At 35.1% G+C, this 18,267-nt stretch overlaps 1 protein-coding gene across 1 annotated transcript; it reads right to left on the bottom strand.

Moving 5' to 3' along the window:
* Positions 1 to 4,159: 4,159 nt before the first annotated feature.
* Positions 4,160 to 17,995, bottom strand: LOC137247083 (golgin subfamily A member 6-like protein 2). Its single transcript, XM_067778149.1, has 2 exons — positions 17,897 to 17,995; positions 4,160 to 5,978 (listed from the first exon to the last, which is right to left on the bottom strand). The coding sequence occupies exons 1-2, from the start codon at positions 17,915 to 17,917 to the stop codon at positions 4,920 to 4,922; spliced, it is 1,080 nt and encodes a 359-aa protein (XP_067634250.1). The 5' UTR covers positions 17,918 to 17,995; the 3' UTR covers positions 4,160 to 4,919.
* Between the last annotated feature and the right edge of the window lie 272 nt (positions 17,996 to 18,267).

The following is an 18,267-nucleotide window of genomic DNA, read 5'->3' as shown; positions in this document are numbered from 1 at the left end:
ATACATGTATATTTGTAGTTGTTAGCCATATGCGTGTGTACTACTTCGGCTGATGATTACATGTGTTTGTTTGTATTTCATCGTTGCCTTGTATGTATGTGTATAAATGATGATTGACTTGTTTAGAGTAGTAGCTGGCTTTATTGTTGTTTTGCCTTTATTTACTTAGTATCAGCTTAGTGATGCTAATATTCGTCACAATATTTTAAGAAATACCGACAAGCTTCCTTTAGTTTTAAGTTATTTTACGAAAAAGAAGTGCGCTTGATAATAAATATATCCTGATCTGTGGCGAATTACACCCAAGTGAAAGCTTTTTTTCTAAATGCCTGAAATCGGATATGGTCAAATGTAATGAATTACACTGTGTAACAATTAAAAAATAATTTTCTGAGGGTGATATATTTCCAACTAGACCTACGCAAGACCTACACCAATGTAGTAAAACTATTCGAGCAGCATATGTATGCACATTAGGGTAGTCTCTGTACACCAAGTAAACATATTTTCTACTCTCACTCATCAGATGTTAATACCTAGATTAAAATATCGCATACAAATTTTGGTCTCGAATGACGACGGTTGAGGAGTGTTGCACAGGGGTCATGGTGCAGATAAAAAGGCGTGAATACCATGTACTCATTTATTTCAGAGTGTAATCATACAGGTGTACGTCTGTAAACTAATTTTTTAAGTTAACTAGAGCGTGTCCAGAAGTTGAAGTTAAACCCCAACAAAGATAACTCTACCACAAACGAATGAGTTTGGGATTTTTAAAAGAACACGTCCGATTTTTATTGGTAGTAACCCATATGGTTTTATAATTGGCTTATTATCGATAACGTATAATTATCGTCGACTTTTGGGTTTGTAATCGGCTTGTTATGCCGAGTCATCGGCTTCATATTGCTTTCTTATCGGCGGCCTGTCATAGAATGTTTGACCATTTGTCATCGATTTTATATTAAGGTTTTATAAAAGGTAGCATTACGATAAGAAATAAATAGCTTTCCGATAACAAATAGATAAATTCTTCATAGCAAAATCGATACATTTTCCATAACACGCCGTTAGAAAATTGGTAATACTGCGATAACGAATCCATAAATTTCCTAAAACAAATTAACACCTCTTTTATAACATATCGACAACTTTTCGGTAAGTGATCGATAATTTTTTGATAACCAATCGATAACTTTCTGATAATTTTTCGATGATAAATCCGGGTAACTCATCGTTATAATTTAATTTTACCTTTTTTATCTTATCTTTTTTTACTTTATTTCATTTTATTTTATTTCATTTTATTTTATTTCATTTCATGTTATTATCTTTTTTTTCAATCACTTAATTTATATTGTTTTTAATTTTTTTTAATTTCTTAAATTTTATTTTTTATTTTATTTTATGTATTTAATAATTTGGGAAAAATTTAAGCAACGTGACATCAGGACGGACAAGGCGACAGCTGTTTCGATTATACCTTGTAAATATCTTCAAATGCTTTTTTCCCGGGAGTGGGATTTGAACACGCACTCCTACGATGGTTGAAGTGTTACAAACGCATTCAGCCACGTCATTTATTTAGTTTTACTTTACTTTATTTTATATTATTTTATTTTGTTTTAATTATTTTACTTTATTTCATTATATGTTATTTTATATTGAACATTCAATTATTATAAGCCAGTGTTAAGCTCATGAATTCGTAAATAATAAGTTTTGGGTGTGGTACATTAAGCGAAAGTATGTATTTAATAATAATGGACAATAATTGTAACCACCATCATATGTTTGCATACTAGCTAGTTATACCTATGTACATTTACATTTTCATACATCTTAAGAAAGAGAGTACAATTTTTATACCGTTAGAGAGCAACCTAGCAGTATCATGTCATGAAATGTTAAATTGTAATAATCATTGCAGTAGTTGAACTTGAACAAGCAAATAAAGAAGTAATCAAATCTTAATATCGTCGTTTGTCTTCTGCTTTGCTTCACTCGCGTCAGTAAGTATAAATTGAACACACCATTAAACAAACAAACATTAAATTTTTAATTTAGATTTATTTTATTTAATTTTTATTTATTTATTTTTTAAGTTTTTTATTTCATTTTGTATTATTTTTTCATTTTTTAATTTTATTTTATTTTTATGTGTTTTATTTTATTTTATTTCATTTCATGTTTTTTTTTTTTCAACTACTTAATTTAATTTAAGTTTGCTCTATTATTTTGACTTATTTTGTTTTGTTGATTTTCCGACAGGGTGGATAAATGATGTATATTGGAAGGATTTTCCGTCATCCCTTCTCCGAACGAGAACGAAAATGGACACTGATGATGCCACAACGCCGAAACCGGCTTGTCTCGAAACCAAATTTGAAAGGGATGACGGAAAATCGTTTCAATATACATACTTTATTATTATTATTTTTTTTTAATAGTTTTTTATTATACCTTTTCTTTTTCAATTTTATTTTATTTTATTTTAGGCTTTGTTTTTTTATTTCATGTTATTTTATTATGTTATATTATATATTTTTATTATTCAGTACTTTGTTTTATTTTATTTTAATTAATATTTTTTTATTAATTTTATTTTATTTTAGTTTTAAAAAAATATTTTTAAGAATTTTTAATTTACTTTTTAAGTTGTTTTACTTTGTTTTATACTTTTTTAAATTTTTTTCTTCATTCTTTGTTATTTTATTTAATTTTTTTTTTTCAATTACTTAATTTCATTTCATTTTTTTCATTACTTAATTTTTAATATTTTTTTATTTGATTTTTTCTTTTTTATTTTATTTGAGTTTATTTTGTTTTATTTTATATTAGTTTTATTTTATTTTAATATATTTTATGTTTTTTATTTTATTTTATTTTACTTTATTTTATTTTATACAATTTTATTTTTAAGTTTTTTTATTTTATTTTATATTTTGTTTTTTTTTTTTATTTTAGGGTTTTAAATTTTTTTTTTACAAAATTTTATTTTATTTTATTTTCTTCTTTTTTTGCAGTTTATTAGTTAATAAGAATATAATTAATCGAAGATGTGACAACCAAACAAACCTTAAAAATAAACTAATATCAACTTATATTTGCTTTGTATTTGTAAACACCTTTTGTAGCATTAATAATAATAATTTCATTTAATAGGTGACGTGTTTAGTTGAGCTGCTCATATCATCTCTACCACGTGCCTTGCTCTCACATACGCTCTCATTCTTTATTACTTCATACAGCATACTAATACCACACACTACACCTACGCTTATATATTCTCTAGTACTCCATACATTACAAATGCCATACATTACAATTACACATTACGCCTGCATTTACATTCTACACATATCTCTCTTCATCTCAAACACTTCGCTTACGCTTACAACTTAAAATTATTTTGTTTAGTTTCTAGCACCAAAATCTATTATAATGCAGTTGGCGATATCACATGTAAAATTTGATGTCTATAAGAAACGATCGAGTGGTGTCGAAAAATTCAGATCGTAATATATTAAGTCTTGAAAGAGCAATATTGGTTTGGGTTCTTCACAGCACGCCTTACCTATTTTCAATCGGCGCAAAAATGTATATATAATATCGGAACCTATAGCACTATCGATTTTGAGTACTGAAAATCAAATAAATTCAATTTGAATTTTTTGAGTTTCCATGGAGCAATCCTAACCTTGGTCCCTGTGCGACAACCGTTAGCCGTCTCAAAGCGGGACCAAAATTTGTATGTGTAGTTTCGACAGCTTTTTTCTATTAAAGACAATTTTTGTAAATTTGGTCTACCTCAATTGCCTATATGTGCGTCTTAATATGGGTTACTGTATATTGGCGCCCGAGAAAGCACGAGAAAGTTAAATTTCTGAAAATTAGCATTTTTTTCGTACTTTTCAAATTTTAGCGTAAAACTAGGATATTTTTTATTACCCTTCCAATGATATGCAAATATTTTATGACGAAAGGGAAGAAACGGAAATATGCCATACTTAAAATTGTTTACCCCATATAGGGGATAAGTTACAGATGGATAGGGTGAGGGTGGTGTAAAAGAGGCAATAGTACACAGAAAAGGAGAGTAGCTATAGAATCAGCGGTTGCTTGCAAATTAAAAACATAATTTTTTTAATACTTTGTGTTTTGTATTTTTTCGTTTTTTAGAAAATAAACATTTTACAAATTTTTAATATAAACTTAAAAAAATTTAATTCTTGAAACAAAATTTTTTTATAACAATTAGAAGCTTGGGAAACAAGTTTCACGTGAGATTTTAGCACTTCGATAAGACAAAAAAAAAATAAATTTGACAAACTTAAGAAAAAAATGTTATGTAACAGAGAACAAACAATACTATATATACAAAAATAATACTTATGTATATATCTATTTATGCATAAAAATTTGTATTAACTTGATGTATAGCATCATGACTAATTTGTACACATTGGAAATACATTAAAGGTAATAAGTAAAACAAAAATAAAAATGTAAATAATATTTTATATGAAAAAAATGATAACAACCATTCGGATGGTGAAAAATGCGCGCAGAATATACATGAAATATTATTATATACAAAAGAATGGCGTAGGTGTGTTACGGAGGAAGTGAGAAAAATGATATTTAATGGTTTGTATTGGTCGGAAGTTGAACATTGGGAGCGCTCATCACACATTTATACATACCAACGCATTCAAATTTGCTTATAAAACGATTTAGTCAGTCAGTTGGACAACGCATTTGCTCGTATACCACTCTTCACCATTTTGTTAGGTTAGGTGTGCGCATGTATATGTACATATGTTGGTTTGTTTGTTTTCATTGCCAATTCGCCTTCGCTTATCAGCATTTATGATACAATGAATTCAGTGCACGTTCGTATCCACGCTATGATGTGCTCAATCCCAACCATGACTCACAGGCACCCACACTTTTTCCCAAACTGGTTTCCAAACACGTTTCCATTCTTGCACTTTAACCTCCTTCCACACGGGCACTTGTATGGCTTTCCATTCGTCTTTCCACGCCTGCTTCTTTTCGGTGGCCCATGCTTGTTTCTTTTCGGTGCGCCAAATTTGCACTTTCTCCTCTACCCATGTTTCACGTTTTTCTTTTACCCATATTTGTTTTTTCACTGGTTTCCAAATTTGCACCCATTCGACTTTCCATTCCAGTTTCTTTTCGGGTTTCCATGCTTGCTGTTTTTCGGTTTTCCATTCTTGCACTTTCTTTGTTTCCCATTCTTCTTTCTTTTCGATTTTCCATTCTTGCACTTTTTCTGTTTTCCATTCTTGTTTCTTTTCGGTTTTCCATTCTTGTTTCTTTTCGGTGCGCCACACTTTTTTCCATACTGGCTTCCAGATGAGTTTCTTGCGCCACAGATCATGACTGGTGTATTCCCAACCTTCGTGATCTTTACCCAAATATTTCTCACCGGGTATACCCATTTTGACCCATTCGGGCACAAACATTTTTTTCCAAGCAGGCACTTGCACTTCACGCCACACCGGCACTTGTATTTCCTTCCATACGGGCACTTGTATCTCTTTCCACACCGGCACTTTTATTTCGCGCCATACTGGCACTTGAATTTCTTTCCAAACGGGCACTTGAATCTCACGCCATACTGGAACTTTTATCTCTTTCCATATTGGTTTCGTTATCTTTTTCCATTCAGGTACCTTTTCTTCTTTCCAAGCGGGTACATCGCGCTCTTCAATATGCGGTTTTTTCACAATCTTCCAGTCGGGCACTTTTACCTCCTTCCAAATGGGTACTTGCACCTCTTTCCAAATGGGCACTTGAATTTTCTTCCATTTTGTTTCCCACGCCTCCTTCTTCACCGTATTCCAAACTTGCACCCAATCTTCCTTCCATACGAGCTTCTTCTTCCACACGCCCTCTGGTGGGTGTGCAAATGTGAGGCTTACGATAAGCGCGCAGCTGGCGCCTAAAAGCTGCAAAAGAAATTGGAAAAATTTAGATTATGTTAATTTAGAATTTTTGTGAAGATTTCGATTGCGATTTTAAAGGAAATTAGGAAGTTGTATGCGGTTAATCTCTATCTTCTATATATAAAAATGCGAATTGCTGTTACGTAATGGCGCTTAAACTACACAACTGAATAATGCGAAAATGTTTATGTAGTTTCGTCCACGGAAGTCCCTAGGCACACTTTTATTTGTAGGTGGCTAGTGTCTTGAAATATAGACCAAAAAGTGGACCCGGGTAACCCTAGGTTGTGTTTGTACAATATGTATTTCAAATGAAAGCTGTTGATAAGAGCTTTAAACTAAAGTAATTTTTGTTGTGATATTCGGTTTAGTTGCATCAACTGGCAAAACGGATAAATATGCATGCGAAGCCGAAATAAAGACATGAATTGATAATACCTACATACATATTGTGGCGAATATTAGCATCACTATGCTGTTAGTGAATAATCACAACAACAACAAGTAAGGAAGGTTAAGTTCGGGTGTAACCGAACATTACATACTCAGTTGAGAAGTATGGTGACAGCATAAGGGAAAATAACCATGTAGGAAAATGAACCGAGGGAAACCCTGGAATGTGCTTGTATGACATGTGTATCAAATGAAAGGCATTAAAGAGTATTTTATGAGGGAGTGGGCCATAGTTCTATAGGTGGACGCCATTTAGGGATATAGCCATAAAGGTGGATCAGGGTTGAGTCTAGAATGCGTTTGTACGATATGGGTATCAAATGAAAGGTGTTAATGAGTATTTTAAAAGGGAGTAATCCTTAGTTCCATAGGTGGACGCCGTTTCGAGATATCGCCACAAAGGTGGACCAGGGGCGACCCTAGAATTTGTTTGTACAATATGGGCATCAAACGAATGGTGTTAATGAGTATTTTAAAAGGGAGTGGGCCTTAGTTCTATAGGTGGATGCCGTTTCGAAATATCGCCATAAAGGTGGACCAGGGGTGACTCTAGAATGTGTTTGTACGATATGGGTATCAAATTAAAGGTATTAATGAGGGTTTTAAAAGGGAGTGGTGGTTGTTGTATAGGTGGTCGCCTTTTCGAGATATCGCCATAAAGGTGGACCAGGGGTGACTCTAGAATGCGTTTGTACGATATGGGTATCAAATGAAAGGTGTTAATGAGTATTTTAAAAGGGAGTAATCCTTAGTTCCATAGGTGGACGCCGTTTCGAGATATCGCCATAAAGGTGGACCAGGGGTGACCCTAGAATTTGTTTGTACAATATGGGTATCAAAAGAAAGGTGTTAATGAGCATTTTAAAAGGGAGTAATCCTTAGTTCCATAGGTGGACGCCGTTTCGAGATATCGCCATAAAGGTGGACCAGGGGTGACCCTAGAATTTGTTTGCACAATATGGGCATCAAACGAAAGGTGTTAATGAGTATTTTAAAAGGGAGTGGGCCTTAGTTCTATAAGTGGACGCCGTTTCGAAATATCGCCATAAAGGTGGACCAGGGGTGACTCTAGAATGTGTTTGTACGATATGGGTATCAAATGAAAGGTGTTAATGAAATTTTTCATTTTCTTCTACTTAATATGGTAGGTGTCACAACCATTTTATAAAGTTTTTTCTAAAGTTATATTTCGCGTCAATAAAACAATCCAATTACCTTACCATGTTTCATCCCTTTTTTCGTATTTCGTATAGAATTATGGCATTTTTTTAAGTAAGCACGTGAACTAAGTTCATTAAAGATATGTCGATTTTTGCTCAAGTTATCGGGTTAACGGCCATGCGGAAGGACAGACGGACGACTGTGTATAAAAACTGGGCGTGGCATCAACCGATTTCGCCCATTTTCACAGGAAAGAGTTAACGTTATAAAATCTATGCCCCTACCAAATTTCAAAAGGATTGGTTCATTTTTGTTCGACTTATGTCGTTAAAAGTATCATAGACAAATTAAATGAAAAAGGGCGGAGCCACGCCCATTTTGAAATTTTCTTTTATTTTTGGATTTTGTTGCACCGTATCATTACTGGAGTTATGTGTTGACGTAATTTACTTATATACTGTAAAGATATGAAATTTTTTGTTAAAATTTTACTTAAAAAATTTTTTTTTTTTTTTAAAGTGGGCGTGGTCCTTCTCCGATTTTGGTAATTTTTATTAAGCGTACATATAGTAATAGGAGTAACGTTCCTGCCAAATTTCATAATGATATCTTCAACGACTGCCAAATTACAGCTTGCAAAATTTTAAATTACCTTCTTTTAAAAGTGGGCGGTACCACGCCCATTGTCCAACATTTTAGTAATTTTCTATTCTGCGTCATAAGTTCAACTCATCTACCAAGTTTCGTCGCTGTATCGGTCTTTTGTAATGAATTATCGAACTTTTTCGGTTTTTCGAAATTTTCGATATCGAAAAAGTGGGCGTTGTTATAGTCCGATATCGTTCATTTTAAATAGCGATCTGAGATGAGTGCTCAGGAATCTACATACCAAATTTCATCAAGATACCTAAAAATTTACTCAAGTTATCGTGTTAACGGACGGACGGACGGACGGACGGACGGACATGGCTCAATCAAATTTTTTTTCGATCCTGATTATTTTGGTATATGGAAGTCTATATCTATCTCGATTCCTTTATATATGTACAACCAACCGTTATCCAATCAAACTTAATATACTCTGTGAGCTCTGCTCAACTGAGTATAAAAACAGCAAGCAGACATACTTATGTACAAGGCAACGCAGAATATTCCATACACATAACCAACAGCTTGAGCAGAGAGATTATTTCACATACATATATATAGCTGACAGCTAAGAGCAGAAGTTGTACTCACACATACACATGCATATGGCTAAAAGAAAAACGTAAACTACAATTATGTATGTGCATGTATATAGCTAAATAACCAAGCTTGAGATACAACTGTTCTAGAAGGAATGTTGGTGAAACGTCTAGACCTTAGGATAAATGGGCGAACGAGGTAACCGAGAGTATAAAAGCAGCGCAAGCCGAGGAATCAGTCAATAAGTTTGATTTAAACACGCTATTATTGAAGTATAATTGTGAATTACTACTCCCAAAGTAGTATAATAAAAACCATTTTGCAATACTGAATATTGGAATTATTTAATCGACAGTTCAGTGATTGGAACGTTAGCAGAATAATTTTCAGGAGTTGCCCAAACTTCGTTACAATATGTTCATACGTCTGAAATAAAATGTCCGAGTTCAAACGCATAAACTCCGTGTTGCCAATTTTCTTTTTGTATCGCTTGAATTGTTCCTGGGAACGGTACTCGGGCTGGGAGTGGGATTGGAAATGGGATTATGACTGAGAATAAGTGGTGGAGAAGAATAAAAAGAACTATAGGGAAGAGAAAAGAGGGAAGGCAAAAGATACGGAGACTGGGATGGAGTTAGACGAATATAGAGAGATGGTAATAGATAAGGAAAGGGATGCAGAGTATTAAAAATTCGGAGGGATAAGTGAATTAAAGGATAAGGAAAATGGTAGGGAGGAGGAGGGATAGTAAAACGTAAAAAAAGTTAGGTAAGAACAACGTCTGTCAGGTCTGCTTGTATATACATAAAAGAGATAGGCACATTCATTTCAGAACTCGTCCATCTTTATATTTTTCATTTATACATCCATTTTACCGTTTGACTAGGGAATATAAACAATTTCATCAGTATATACCTGTTCTCAATACATCGCTTTCAAAGTTCGACAATAAACTTTTTAAATAAATAAACGTGACCTAAGTCCTCTAAAATTCTAGAATTTTATTTCTTTAAGGTTACAGAGATGTCAGATTTTTGTGGCACCAATTGTTTTGAAGATATCGGACTAATGGGCTATAGGTAACGCTAACTTGAACTTTTTTCTGTGCATAGAGTCCTTAGCGTCACTACACTTTTCGTAATAAGGAATGCTATATATTTCTTAGCAACGAGCGAATACTCTCTAATTCTTGCTTGCACTCAAGGAAACTTCTGTATGAAGTGCTATGTGAGATTATTTTCTTAGAGGCCGTCTAGCCCAGATTCCAACTAAGACTAAAAAAATTATTGTTGATGGAGAAATAGAGATTTCTTCACACACGCGAAAAGGTCTGATGTTGGCCGAGGCCGTGGTTTTTCAGGAACAATGTGAGCTAGCAGCATATATGTATGTACACCAATTTACTGCTACTGCAACAATTTTGTCTCCAGAAGCATAACAGCCAAAACCATTTTTCATAGGTCTTTAGGAGAACATTTTACATGTCCAAATCGTTACTTGAAATCGGAGGGAACAGAGATGAAATTCTTACTTTTCATGTGAGAAAATAATTTATATGTTAGTTCACTACTTGATATTCGAACCTACATATAATGATTTATTTTAAGTTATAACCCAAACGGATACTTTAGCTTTTTATTTCTCGGGCATCTAGTGTTATTCAGTCGTATTTAAAGTAACTTACTCATAGGGAACACTTCTGTTCTCTTCTAAATGGAGACAGCGATACATCGCACAGGGATGATGAACCCGATACCGCAATCGTTGCTTATGAAATTGATTGCCTCCTACCAGAATATAAATAACCAGATTAAAAAACAACAAAGCCGCGGGTGGATATGGATTGCCTGCGGAGCTATTCAAATACGGCGGCGAAGGGTTGCAGAGGCACACAGCTTTTTTGTATAATATGATCGAAAGAGTGCACGTCCCACGATTGTAACCTAAATGTTCCTTGCCCAGTTCACAAGAAAGGGTATCCTGCAAATTGCGCCAACTATGGCGGAATCAGCCTTCGAATATAAGGTCCTGTCAAGTGTATTGTGCGAAAATTTTACAGCCCACCGTGAATCGGCTGATTGGACCTTATCAATATCACATTGATATCATAGGCCTGAACATATAAGATGGATTTGATGATGAATGAGGACAAGGTTTCCATGCGGTCATATTAAATCGTTCACGAGATGGTCGGACTTGTACCTTAATGATGCTTATTACCGGAACGTGCCGGATTTGTATCCGGCAAAGTAACATCGTAAATATCTTTGGTGAACGTATTTATTGCTACAAAAACAACAACACAATTTACTGGTAATCTTACGAATAAATTCTATCGAAAGTAAAAATTGACTTGGTTTAGTCGCGAGCTACATTTAAATTTTTTTCTATGTTATCATATATATTATTTCTAATTGCTGTTTTTATGCACGGGTCCCTTTTTCGCTCTTATTTCGAATCCAAATCTTTGGGCAACTTTCGTCGTAGTGCTTTTGTTTAGCTATATTTTATTAAAATAATTTGTTAAAAACAAACGATTGTCAGCACACAAACAAATCTAGTTGTACTATGGCACTATTGTGAATATTTGCACTTCATATTGTACGCTAGATGGCAGCGCAAGCTGTAAGTTAATAGAACAGCTGATTTCTGTTAATATTTGATAAGAAACTTTTATATTGGTTGCGCAAGATGCGCACGGGTCGGGCTCGTATAATTTAAGAAAAACTTTCCGGAAGTTTGTAACTGGAAACTATGTTGACCAATTTCGAAAACATTAAAAAAAATCGATAAAATCGAAAAAATTTTACGAAAAATTCAGAAAGCTTTTTATATATAGTTTGTTATTTCGGTAAAATTTCCTCGAATTTTCGAATTTTTTCGAAAACGTTTCTGAGATTTCTTTACATAGTTTCTATCACAACATTTGCAGAAGTTTTTTATTAAATTCTCGAAGATGAAAAAAATTTTATTTGACAAAGTTTTATAAAAATTACGACTACTATTTCCGTGTTCGCAGCTGTAAGTTGATCAAGACAATAGAAGTTATGAAACAAAAAAAATTCTTGTCTCAATTTTCATACAAAATTTTAATATTTATTAGTCTGTTACTGCTTTATTGAATTCCAACACTGAAAGAAAAATTAACAAATCAGGTGTGCGGGTCTTGTTTTAATAGACATTCAGTAAAATTTGCCGTATTTCAATCGAGTTTTTCGTCAAGAAAACAAATTTGTTAACTTATTTCAGCAGTAAAAAACCTGTTGGTCTCAAGTTAACAGTATTCTGTAAAAATTACAGGTTCTCAATCAATCTAATTGTCATTTCAGCAGCGAACAACTTTTAATATTATGCAAATCATCAAGCAGACCTGGCCGAATTACGATAGCAGGAGAACAGAGGACTTATTACTTAGGTCAAGGAAGAACAATTTTTAGCGCAACTGTCACAATCACAGGTCACTGGCTGATCGGTCTACATACCGAGATAATGGAGATCCCTTTTAACAGTCGCCCACTATCTGTGAGAATGGCCAGCTCTAGCACACGCTAGCTTTCTAATTATGGGCGTTTATATACTGTCGGAACTTAAGGAAATAGCTCTGTAATAAATACTAGCAGGTTCATTGTGCGCACCAAATGTTTCAAATGAAGTACCGACTAGCCTTACTAGAACAGCAGGTGTTGATTCAAGACGAAATGTGCATGAAAATGGTGCCGCGTGCGCTACTTGAGCTCGCAACTTTGGTGTCGGGGCGGCACAACAACCAACCAACCCCACCTGTTGCAACCCTTTGTGATAGGTTTGATAGCGAAGTACGAACGATGTTTGTAGACCAATAAGATAGCACAGGCTATTTTTTACGCTCAGGTGATAGCGTAGCACATTCGAAACCAAAAGAGGCTTCAGACAAGGTGACTTTTTATAGTGTAATTTCTTTAAGCTGGTGTTGGTAAAATCAACCAAAGTACAGCCCAATTCAACCAAAATTTCCGTACATTTTTATGCATCGCAAAAAGCTGTTGCATCAACTTCACATAAGCTGTTGATTCTGAATTGACCGTTTCAACAGTTAAGTTGAACTGGCTGGTTAATAAGACCTTACATAGACTGAATGTGTCCATAGTGTGTTTCAACAGCCAAATCAACAACAAAAAATGTCCATCAAATGTAAGTATTAACAAATATTATTGTCAGCCCGTGATACAATAAAACGAACAGGTGGGTACAGGAGTTCAACAACAAAAAATTGACCGCCCATATAATACGACCATGACTTTTAAGTTAGTAGGCAGGGGAAATACTTGGTACTAATTTCCTACTATTTTATTATTTTAGTAATGAAATGTGCGGAAAAGAAGCCAAACACAATACATCCATATGTTGAAAAAGAAAATAGATAGAAAAAAGGGGGAAAGGAAGAAGGAAAAGTAAAGGAAGTTGGAGGGAAAATAAGAGGTTGACAGGAAGAGCTGTTACTCGTACTGAATGAGACTTAAGTAAGAGTGAGAGATGCAAGAGTAAAAGGAAAAGTGGGGAGATTTACGTTAAAATGAAAGGTATATGGATATTGAGTGGATCGATTAAGATAAGCTTAAAAGAAACAAAAGGAGACAAAATAAGGGGGGAAGGAGGGGTTGAGAGAGAGATGGATAGAGAATGTAGACGAATGAATAGAGAAATTCGAAACGTATCGGCTTTAATCATAAGGCTGGAAGTATTTTACGTTGTTCAAAACGTTTTCAGGGTTAACCAGTACTGTTAAACATGTTTGATTTTGGAACCGTATACTGTCAATACCGTATTGTCATATTATTAACATCCCAGTTTCGCATCCGCATCTTCATGTTATTGTTCCAAATCGTCATTGACGTCAACGGTCTCTTTTTATACTCCTTAAAAGTGTCACATTGAAGATCCAGAAAAACATTTGCATTTCGTCTAAGGAGCTCTGTTATCCTAATTGAAATAAGTAATACAGAGTGCCTTATTTCGTGTTCAAAAAGCAAGTAAAGCCCACCGACGAAAGAAAATACAAACCGCAGGTAATTTTTCTGAACGTTTGTAATTTCAGAAATACATGAATTTGGTGTGTTTTTTATAATACTGAAAAATGATTTAGACTGGGTGCGAGTTCGCCTAAATTTTAGGTGCCTAAACTAATATTCTACTGGAACTTTCCAGCACTGCAATAATTTAGGAGAAAGCTGTCCGAACTGTGCGAGTTGATTTGAAAACCAAAATTGTTTATTTCTGCTAAGAAATGAATAACAATATGGGTAATTTGGTATTTTTGATGCGTTTTCACGCTTAAAAAGAAAAGAGGTCAATTAGGATCCGCGGTAAGTACCTATCCCAAGATAGCAGTTCAAGAAAATGCAGTGGCTCCGTTTTATAAAGCTTTTTTTTTAGTCAACTTGGCTGCCAAATATGTTCAGATTGCGGTCCATATTTGAGAAGGATCAAAACAACAAAATTGAGCCCACCATCACATACAATCGATCGGACCTTAATCGCAGCAGAAGGAGCATCGCTCTATGATCTATGATTTACTTAAATTGAATGGACAAGGGCCATTTATTTGCATATACAATATTGAAAATACAATATTTTTCTTTTTGAAATTTGACATTTGAATTTAGGTTGAAAATCATGCTCATAAAAATTTTAAATTTTTATTTTGCAATGCCTTAGCGGCTGTTTCCAGTGATTTAGGTTTTTTCTCTATTTAGGTAGACATTTAGGTCAACTCGCACACAGCCCTAATATAGCTGACAATACCGGAAGCTGTTAAAATAAAAGCAAAAATAATGGATGCTATGACAGAGATTTCTGTGTCAACGTAGTTATAAGAACAATGTCATGAGCGCCGTGAGCGCTTGGACATAACCCTCGGTAAAGGAACTAACCAAGGCTGAAATACTTCCGCCCGAGCTAAAAATGCATCATAATTTTAAAAAGAAACATACGCTCACGGAGTTCTCTGTCATATTAAATGCCACTGTTATTCTAATGTTGACGGAGATTAGTTATTTTAACAGTTTACATTTCCATAGCTGCCATCTATGGGCCGAATTTCAAGAAATCAATACCAATTGGATGTTACCTCAGTATTTTGTCAGGTAGCTCAGTATTTTGTCAGGTAGAAATCTATGCAATAGAAGTTTGCGGTAGAGAATATCTACGAAGAAGCTTATTTTCGAGGCTTATCCTCGGAGAGTAGCCAGGCAGCCCTACGTGCCTTGCAATCTTACACAATTACTTCTAAGCTAGTGAATGAATGGATTGGAATCCTCATTGATCTGGACTTTAAAACAACATTTTGTTAGGGGCATAAAGGTAATGAACAGGCAGACTACCAAGCCAAGCAGGCTGCTTTAGCAGCATTCCATGGTCCAGAGCTGATTTGTGGACTGATTTGCGGTTCAGACAACACTGCATTGAATACCCGGTGCAAAGGTAAGCCAAATTATTTGCACTCCCAGCAACGAGGGTATCAGCCAAACTCATTGATCTAAGCAGAGAGAACCCACAAACTCACACTGGGTACTATACGGGAATTTGTAGTCTACGATATCACCTAAGTAAGCTAAATATATCCGACATACAAAACTGGCTTTTGTGAGCTGAAGGATGAAACGCCTGTTCACATTCTCTGCGAATGCGTCGCTCTGGCAAGGCAGTGCCCCTGCCGTTAGGTGGGACGACATGCTCGATCGCTTGCTCAGGTATGAAACAAACCAAGGTCAGAGAAAGATGAGGATAACAGGCAGAGCAGCCCAGCGAACGGTGGTTAGCTTCGACCTCCTGAATGCTTCGTATAATGGGCTCCTTCGCTTGCACATGCCAGAAACAACGTTTCTTGTCGCTTTGGCTAATGACGTGGCTGTCGGAATTACGGGAAGGAACTTTGAATCGGTGCAGCTTTAATTAAACCAAGTAAAGTGACGACCGGCATGTTTGGCGGCCACCTTGGTGTGATGGTACCGTGCTCCGCCTACCACACCGTATGCCCTGGGTTCACACCCCAGGCAAAGCAACATCAAAATTTTAAGAATACGGTTTTTCAATTAGAAGAAAATTTTTCTAAGCGGGGTCGCCCCTCGGCAGTGTTTGGCAAGCGCTCCGGGTGTATTTCTGCATTGAAAGGTTCTCAGTGAAAACTCATCTGCCTTGCAGATGCCGTTCGGAGTCGGCATAAAACATGCAGGCCCGTCCGGCCAATTTGTAGGGAAAATGAAGAGAGTCATGACGCAAATTGGAAGAGAAGCTCGGCCTTAGATCCATTCGGAGGTTATCGCGCCTTACATTGATTTTTTTTTTAATGTGACGTGCGCAGTTCGATGAATGACCATGAACTTCAACTTGCAACTGCGAAAACTGGGAACATGGTCCTCCGAACAGACGAATTCCCACCATAATCAATATGATAGTAGGGCAGCAGCAATTACAAACACGCAGCTTCACCTTGGGGTGACGAAAGATAGCAAGCTTACCTTCTCAGAGCACTTCCATGAAGCCTGCGAGACCATAGGGCATCGAAGTCGATAAATGGCAAACAGAAGCTGATCAGGGCTATTTATAAGAATGCTGTCTGTTTCTACCTCGGATTCTGTACCGCAATACGTTACAGAAATTTGGGCGAATGCAATAAAATTTCGGATCCATCCGACGCTGGCAACAGCAATAGTGCTGCAGTGTTGCAGGCAGGTGATTCTCTGATTAAAGCCATGGCTAGGGCGGCCACAGCGGGAGAGGTCGAGTTCTATCCGACCCAGTTTTAAAGCCTACGAGAATATTCCTACAGCATGGACAGGGTGAAAATCCGAACTGCCTTTATTGTGAAGTGACAAATGTTCAGCAATTACGTGAGAAATATTCTCCTCGCGAAACGGCAAGATGGTTGCTTAGTCCAATAAGGTGAGAGTAGCCAAAGAGCTCACGTAGCGCACTTTCGTACCCGAAGTAATGCAAAACACGGTCACAGGCGGAAACATGCACCGTAAGGATTTAGTGTGCAGCCCATCAAGAGATGAAGAGAGTCCTACGCTCGGAGAGGCTTGTTGCTATAGAGTGTTGAATTTTGTTTTGAGATATGCTGTGGCAACTCGCAGTCACAATGAGATTAGATAAGTAAAACTCCGATATTTTTTATGCCATTTATTTATCAGAGGATCTCACTTTATATTGCTTTAAAAGCTGTAGTAAAAGTGCAAAAATCGACTGATGGCGAAGCATTTCCTTGTGTGATTTGAGGATGTATCTGGTAGGCTTAGATTCACAAATCAGAGTAGCTAAACACAAGAAAATTTTGGAACTTTTAAGATGCAATTTTATAAAGTGTTGATAAGTGATATTTATGGTTTACATATTAGACTTGGTCAATTTATTAACCGATATCGCGCCATAGATAGGATTAGGGCTCAGGAAAAGAAGTTCCACTACGCATACCCAAAAAAATAATTTTCGAGCCTGCGAAATTTTTTTTTTTTTTTTTGTTCGATTCTTTTTCATGTATAAATTTTTTAGTAGGACATGAAAAAAACCTTAAAAATCTAAAACCAAAAAACAAAAAAAAAAATTCGCAGGCTCCAAAATTATTTTTTTGGGTATGCGTAGTGGAACTTTTTTTCCTAAGTCCAAATCCTATCGAAAAATCGATGGCGCGATATCGACCCCGGTTATTACATATTTTATTGTTTTTGTAATAAATTGTTTAGGATAACAACTGTCGCTTGTAATTTTTTTATTCGATTAGTTTTTGTTAACTTCTGTATTGCAATTTTTTTTATTTTTTCATATATAGTTTCTTGGGCTTATATTATAAATTTTATTTTATAGAACATAATTTGTTTTTTAAATAACTTTTTTTTCAATAAGAAAGTATTTTTTTTACATCACAGTTTTAATAGTTTATTTGCTATATAGTTTTTGTTTTTTATACGCAACACAGTCAAGTTGTATATATAAGTCACCAATTTTTTTCCGCAGTTCTATGTAAATTATATAGCATAAAAATATTTTGCAGAATTTTTTATTTTTATAAATAAAAATTTTTTTTTTCAGTCACAATTGTCAATTTTTTTTTGTTTATATTTTCTATTTATTGCAACACCCACCAGTAAATTTAGGGATCTCATCGCTTGAACCCCTTGAGCCGCGTTTAAAGGCGATAACTGTTTAACACCAGTGAATGTATGCCTCCGTTGAGGTCTTCCAAAAACACTACCCACATTTCTCTGCTGCACATCTATTTATATTTTGGAAAACAAAAATTGTTTAACAACACCAAAAGGCAGCGGTGAAGACGACGGTGACAGAGCGTTAACGATTTTATGCAACAGCGGAGTGACAACAACAACAACAAAAGTAAATATAAAACAAATCTAGCAATGGCAACAATAAAAATGAGCACAAAATTAAAAACAAAAAAAGTAACAACAGCAAAAGCTTAAAACTCACACACAATCACAGCAATAAGAAACCGGCT

The sequence above is a fragment of the Eurosta solidaginis genome, chromosome 3, assembly GCF_040869045.1.
Source record: "Eurosta solidaginis isolate ZX-2024a chromosome 3, ASM4086904v1, whole genome shotgun sequence".
Lineage (NCBI taxonomy): Eukaryota > Metazoa > Arthropoda > Insecta > Diptera > Tephritidae > Eurosta > Eurosta solidaginis.
Note: the sequence above shows the minus strand (reverse complement) of the source record. Positions and strands in the feature narration are given on the sequence as shown.